The sequence below is a fragment of the Mitosporidium daphniae genome (assembly GCF_000760515.2).
Source record: "Mitosporidium daphniae strain UGP3 chromosome Unknown contig-179, whole genome shotgun sequence".
Lineage (NCBI taxonomy): Eukaryota > Fungi > Microsporidia > Mitosporidium > Mitosporidium daphniae.
In genome coordinates, this window is record NW_013546646.1 from 1 (window position 1) to 6990 (window position 6990).

The 6990-nt window shown below is 40.9% G+C and overlaps 4 protein-coding genes across 4 annotated transcripts; 3 read left to right on the plus strand and 1 right to left on the minus strand.

Moving 5' to 3' along the window:
• Nucleotides 1-697: 697 nt before the first annotated feature.
• On the plus strand, nucleotides 698-998 carry DI09_179p10 (uncharacterized protein; the record flags this gene model as incomplete). Its single annotated transcript, XM_013383384.1, has 2 exons — nucleotides 698-714; nucleotides 746-998. The coding sequence occupies 2 exons, from the start codon at nucleotides 698-700 to the stop codon at nucleotides 996-998; spliced, it is 270 nt and encodes an 89-aa protein (XP_013238838.1).
• Nucleotides 999-1658: 660 nt separating this feature from the next.
• DI09_179p20 (uncharacterized protein) lies at nucleotides 1659-2968 on the plus strand (the record flags this gene model as incomplete). The annotated part of the gene is made up of 2 exons (XM_013383385.1): nucleotides 1659-2030; nucleotides 2441-2968. The coding sequence occupies 2 exons, from the start codon at nucleotides 1659-1661 to the stop codon at nucleotides 2966-2968; spliced, it is 900 nt and encodes a 299-aa protein (XP_013238839.1).
• Nucleotides 2969-3018: 50 nt separating this feature from the next.
• On the plus strand, nucleotides 3019-4855 carry DI09_179p30 (uncharacterized protein; the record flags this gene model as incomplete). The annotated part of the gene is made up of 2 exons (XM_013383386.1): nucleotides 3019-3293; nucleotides 3574-4855. 2 exons carry the CDS (start codon nucleotides 3019-3021, stop codon nucleotides 4853-4855), a joined length of 1557 nt encoding a protein of 518 aa, XP_013238840.1.
• A 727-nt stretch (nucleotides 4856-5582) lies between these two features.
• Nucleotides 5583-6945, minus strand: DI09_179p40 (putative DNA helicase Ino80; the record flags this gene model as incomplete). The annotated part of the gene is made up of 2 exons (XM_013383387.1): nucleotides 5583-6129; nucleotides 6179-6945. 2 exons carry the CDS (start codon nucleotides 6943-6945, stop codon nucleotides 5583-5585), a joined length of 1314 nt encoding a protein of 437 aa, XP_013238841.1.
• Nucleotides 6946-6990: the final 45 nt, after the last annotated feature.

A 6990-nucleotide genomic window follows, 5' to 3' on the forward strand; every position in this document is an offset into this window, starting at 1 on the left:
TTTTGTCAATCAAAATCAAAAAGGCTCACTGCATAGGCGAGCTTGCAAATGCTTCCTTTTTGAATTCGATATTAGGTATTTTATTTCCCTCATTGTGATTCTAGATAATTTTTGCTGGATTTATTCAGAATCCTCGATCGGTGATTTGATTGAGAAAATCAAAAAATTCATATTGTTGCATACGATATCTGAACACGGTGCATACAATGCTTTTGTTGTATATTCATATCTTGTTGCCTCGTGTAAGGACATACTCTTCTGGGAAGAATATCCTTCTTTTTGCAAACATCTTACGGAAACTATCTGTCTCGATAAGTGTAAAAATTTTCTTGAAATGATAGTAAGTACGGAAGCCACCTTTTTCAACATCTATAATGATGAGCTTGGCAATAGAATTTTCAATCTGGCGACTTATTCGTCAATTCTTCTCGAACTATTGAAATTGGTTCCATGGAACGTGTATCTTTGGAGCCAATATATATCTTGCCATAACCTTAGACATCCTCAATATTCCTTTCTTGGAGATATTCCCCTAAAAACCTTTCAAGGGCTTTTATCATCAAGTGACGACAGTGCTGGCATGAAGCGCATCTTATCCTCTGGTGCTACAACTTTTGTGATGACCAATTTACTGTTGTGCTCAGCGCAATATCCCCATGTGATTTCAGCCCAAACATTTTATAAGATACTTATCAATATGGCTGCCATCAACGGGTACTTTTGTGAAATTAATTTTTAGTTCAAGCGTAGAATTATGGAAACTTGCTCTACTTTCACTAACTACCATTGGAGATGTTAAAAACTGCACAATATTGGCATTAAATTCGGAGCCAGCCTCAAAAGATCTTGTTGTCTTTATACTTGAGCATGTTTCGAAAAACTTTTCCCCATCCGATTGCATCGATATTATTCGTATCATCACAGAACACATTGAAGAGATTGGAATTAACCAGTTCATTTCTGTGGACGAATTAAAATTAATGTTCGGCCAAGTTTAATTTTAGTTTTGATGACGCCCAGTGCTTGTTCTTTGCCTTTAGTTTTCAAGAATGGCATCTTTTACTTGCGCGCATCTTTCCTAACACGTTCTTCCCTTTGTAGGCATTTTTCTTCTTACCAGGGAAATAGCAACGAAGACCTCAGTAAAAGCACGACATCTCTGTTTGAAGATTCGATGCGAAATTCGGAAACCCTGTTTCCGTCTTCGTTGCCATTTATGGAGGAAATAACCACTTCAAACTCGGGAAGTGGCTATGTTTCGCTTTCAGAGGCAAAGCATAAATTCAGGCTATGGAAAAGTGCCCTTGTGAAAGGCGACAATACAACCTAATTAATTTCGTGTAATAAACATAATTTTCTTCAATAAAAATTAATTTATGGGCGGTGGGGGCACACGTGGCAACCCTTGCAATAATGCTTCGCTGTTTATAAGAGCCAATCGTAGCGGCTTTTCTACACCTGCCAGACACTGCCCTCACGTGGCAATTATACACAAATACGACGACGTCGAAAAAGCATGCTCCTTGTTGAGGCAATCAACGGGAAACATCCTGTCGTTCGACACCGAAACAACGGTGACCAGAAAGAAGCTTATCGGGATCCCATCCGTTATCCAGCTAGCGACTTTTAAACATTGCTTTATTTTCCAGATTTATAGAATGATGAATCGGGCAGGTCCCTGCAAAGCAGGCTTTCCAGAACCCTTGAGAGAGCTTCTGTCATCAAACACCATTATAAAGGTCGGTGTCGGGGCCATTCAAGACTCCAAGGAGCTGGAGAGCAAATTCGCTTCGTTAAAAATTTCAAATGTATTTGATCTCCAATCTCTGCTGGAGGCCTTAAAACTCCCAGCCTCAATTTCCAAATTTTCCAGGGTTTTTTCTCTTCCCGTTTATCGCGAAAAGCCGATCGATTCCAAATTGTCTTGGAAGGCGCACCTGAAGCGGAATTGGGATTATGAGCTAAATCTTGAAGAAATTAATTATGCTTCGAAGGATGTTTTTGCCGTGCTCTCTGGATTACGATCGCTAGTAAGAAATGCGCAGCCCGATTTACTGAAAACGGAGGTGTTCGATTTCGATGCCATATTAGAGCCGATTGCCGATTAATTTAATAAACGCTTATGATTTTGTAAACCCTTCATATTGACCACAATGTACAGGTTCCTTGATGGTGTCAAGCCGATGCCAATAGGCAGCCAGCGAAATGCGATATTCAAAAAAGGGTTAGGGTTATGTGTGAATGGATTTTCAAATCCCGAATTCAATTTCAAAACTTTAAAATCACTTACAAAAATAAAATTTGAATCGCAGTGCAATAGTTTGAGTTCAGAAGCCTGATTTACGTAGATCTTTTCAATAGCAGTATAGTATTTTTACCTTTGCCTCTATCAGCCGTTGATATTCGACTTTATTTTTTACTAACATCTAATACCCTTAAGGGCATGTCTGTTAACCCGAATTTTATGCAGGAAGCGATCTTGTCCGATAAGGAGCTAGGATCTCCCATCTTTGACAGATATGAAGTTTTGCCAGCTTCTAATCTGGTTGATAATATTATCAAGCCTGAGGTCGAAAAACAGGCCAATCCAAATCTCATCAACCCTGCAACGCCACAGTCCAGCCCGGGTTGCTATGACTTCCCCCCCAATGCAAGCGAGCCAGGCTATTCACCATCAAAAAACCATGATGCCTTGCTTTCTTCGATTGACACCTCGGAGCAGCAGTACTTGATAGATTTAACTTTTAGTTTGTTAATGCACATATATAATTATCTGATGAAAAAATCACTCCCATTGACCGCTCAATCTCTGCTTTCAGAGTCTGGCTTGAAGCTTTCCGACGTGTCTTTGATTGGAAATACCGACAATAGCTTTATAAAGGAGTGGTGGGATGTTTTTTGGGATGTCTATTTATCTAAAATATCGACACCTTCCACTTCATCGAGTCCAGGAGGTCAGATTCCATGAAAATTTAATTTCTAGTTTCTAAAAGCTTTCAATCGGCAATTGGCAACAATATGCCTTCTTCTATTCAGCCTGTGATACAAAGAACTGTACAATTGGCTGGTAAAAGGCTATCTTCTCCTGAGGCAAAAGGTAGTTTTGACCAAGGCCCATTGACATCTGTGGATTCCTGCTCAAGACAATCTCCTTTATCTGGCTCTTCCTCTGTGCCGTCAATTCCGCTTCCAGATTTTAGCAATGCTAAACAAAAGCCTGCTGGATTAGATTCATTGAATTTGGAAGAAAAGGTTTTTATCATTTTTGCTAACAAAATAGCATATTTGGCTGAGTCAGCTGCAACAGCAGTTTTACACCGCATATTCGCCGCAAAAAGCAAGTTCTTTTGAAAACGCATCACTCTCAAGCCCAGTTTTAGACTCTTCTTTGAAGAAAATTAAAGTCGAATCCTGTTCATTAGAGACTTCTAAACCTTCAGGCGTTAATTCCGCATCCAACATATCATCTTGCGAAACATATAATAGCACGTCTTCACAATCGCCTTCAAAGGAATTGCAATCTGTATCTTCAATTGATAGGTACTGTGGTGCATGTTTCTAATTAATTTATAGGTCTTTGATCGGATTTTCCTCTGTTGCAGGTGCCAACCCTATGTTTAGGCAGAGGGCCACTCTTCAAACACAAGGAAAGATGGCACCAGCCCATCCACAGGGCCAGTATCTTACGAAACCATTTATTCAAACACCTCCGCTGCCTTCAACTTCACCGATAGTTTCATCCTCTCAGCAGGGAACATCTTGTAATATCCAACAGCATACATATGCTGGTATGCCGGAAAAACAGAATAATCAGGTGCGCCATCATCCCCAACCTTCACATCCTTTTCAAGCCCATCCATCTGGATACCCAATGCATCCTACTCAAGGGCAATTAAATTCTTTAAATTTCCAACAACAGCAGCAGCAACAGAAGCAACAGAAGCAACAGCGTCAACAGCAGCAGCAGCAAATGCTACACATCCAGCACCAGCAGCATCAAGCCATGTTATATCAACAGCAACAACGATGGTTTCAACAACACCAGCAAAATCAACAGTCTCAGTATTTCTCTCAGCACTTTGCGACCAATTTACAGTCTTCTCCTTCAAACGATATGCAGCAAATTCGTAAAATTTCAATGAATCAAGTTCCTCAAAATGGGCTACCTATCCCTTCTCAGGCTCAACCCCCATTTCATGTACCATTTTTGCAACCTCAACAGCAATCACATCTCCATCCGCATTACCAACCTCAGAATTCTTCCAGGATTGCTCACCCTTTTGCTCACTTGAGCAGCGGCCAACTCCAAACTTTTCCCTCTCGGCAAAATGGAAATGGCAACGTAAGAGCCAATAATTTGGGAAATTGTTCAACCCAATCGGCCATCACTAGTAAAGACACTAGCAGTGCTGACCAACAACCTAACAGAATAGCAGGTTCTGCGGAGGATATGATTTTTATTGACAATACTCAGAATATATTAACTCCCCATCCAACGGGTACTTCCGAAAGTTCTTCCCTTATCGATATATTTCCGCATTCGTCCTCGGTATCTCTTTCTGGCACTTGTCAAGGAGGCGAAGAAGCCCAATTTCAGTCGTCAAGTGTACAGGAACCTTCTTGTTCAAGTACAGCTCCGGGAATTTCATTCCAAACTCCAAATATCTCTAACGGCAACAGCATCAATGATCATCACCAACACCAACACCATCACTTGAACTTCATGACATCGATTGTTGATGACGAGGCCATAGGTAAAATAGAAGAGTCACTGCTTGGAGATCTAGACAATCTTTTTTGTTCTTCTGCAAGTGCAGCTAATACCATTACAGAAAGCTCCTCTACTTATTCATGATCGGGCCTTCTTGATGTGAGGAGACTCATTACTTGAGTGTATCATAATGTAATAAAATTCAAATTTTGTAAATTTTATATCTGCTTATCAATGGTACAGATTGGTAAATTTATCGTAGGCCAATGCTGCATCAAAAAGGGTAGGACTTGAAAATCGAGCTGCTTTGAACTTTTACTTTGTTGGCTCCTTCTTCATAAGTGTATTTTGACAATATGTTATCCTGCATAGATGCTGTCATTTCTGATTTCATTTTTTCGATCGGCATATCCAAATATCTTTGTTATCTGCATCTTATTCGCAGCTTTGCTATGCCTTTGGTACATGTCAAGACCGGTTGCAGACAAAAATGGCCGTTTGACAGCCGCAACCTCGATCTCAGATTCAAATAATTTTGTGTTCCAGTTTGTATCTTGGTCTTTTACGATTAGGTTATTGGCCGATTGCATCTACATCAGCTGGATTGCCTTGTCAGTACAGCCATTCTGGAGGCCGATTCTTTGGGCATATGTTTTTGTATCCTGGCCATTCTAATAAGTAGATCCCTGTTTTTGCTTTGGCTAAGGCTGCCTTGGCTGCAAAAGCCCTATATCGAGGGGAATTCGCCTTGTCCGGTGCTTCTGCGAAAAAATAGGTCACATATACATACATATGCATGTGCATGCATATACAAACATGTATCTATGCACATTTATTGGCAAAAAGAACACGGAAATAAATCAATGGATGTTTATTTTTCATAAACGTCTTCTTCCATCACGCTTTTTGGGAGCAGTTTGGAGTTTTTTTCATTTCGAGCTGCCAATTCGTCATTCGAAAATTCCCGTCTCCTCAACATGATTCCCGCCGTGTTGGACCCTGCAAGAAGAGTGTCTTGTTTGGATGCACTAAGGGTGTTTCTTCTAGATTTAAGTAGCAGTTTGCTTTGAATTGGATGGTAAAGTGCCTTATCATCACACACTGATATCAAATACAGATTTGAAGTGGACCGGGTTGAGGGCGTCGAAGCAATGCTTGTCTGGTAATAGAAGTCCTTTACAAAAGGAAGCGGAAGATCAGTGGTTGGCATGGGAGAGGGATCCACCTGGCCTGGATTTTCTGCAAAATTGACACAGAACTGTTGTGAGGCGGGATGAGAAGACGTCGGCGCATACATGTAAAAAAATCGTTCCTTCGGGTTAGATAYCAAATTTAAGGGACGCGCAAATCCCTTCGGTGGCTCTAAAACAGACGGTTGCGATGGTGAACACACAACGTCACCTGGCTTGTATGGATAGCTATCGCACAAAAACAAACCATATCTGCATATCAAAATGGGAAAATTACCTGTCAGGCCAGGACGCCAGGTCCGGAAAAATAGGAAAGACCTTTTTTACAGAAAGATTTGGATGCAGGGGGTGTCGCAGGGTTTCCCGAACCGTATCAACACATTCTGCAGCCGAAAATGTCTGCTCAATTATGGCAACGGCTCTATCTACGGACATCGGCTGGGAAGAAAACTCTTCTTTCAGACGAGAACTACAAAATAAGTCGGCATTGTACCTATCGGCCAAGGATCTTGCTTCGGACTTTATTTGCCAAGGTTCATGCTTTCTGAGCCAGGAAAATGATTTTTGAGGATTTTCTGCCATCGAGCCATTTGATGTTTGCGACTGTGAGTGAGGGAGACATGATGGTATTTGAGGGAAATTGGTTTTTTCTCCCAAATTTAGAAGCTCCTGATCCTCTGAATCTACTTCAGAAGGAGTTTTCTCCATAGAGAGTGATTTTTTGTCGATCAACGAAAGGGGCAGTATCTCATTTATGGGAACTTGAATTTCCTTATACCTATAAGCGTTCTCAAGTGATGAGAAAGATCCTTCCTGGTAGCATGCATATTTAGATGGGTCGACGCTAAAGCAAAAAAGAGAAAGGGGCATTGGGAGCGGCGGGAGTGTATTTTCATATTTGGTCCTGCACAGGAATTCACTGCCTTTCCTAAAAGATAAGTATTGCATCTCTTTAAACTTTGAATTAAAAGACCGCGGGTCTGTTTTGGATACAGTGTTTCTAGGCGCAGAGGATGAAGAAGCATCGGGGATCGGGATTCCCATTTGCTATTAAAATTGAAAAATGAAATTTTTTAAACCGCCTTGTGT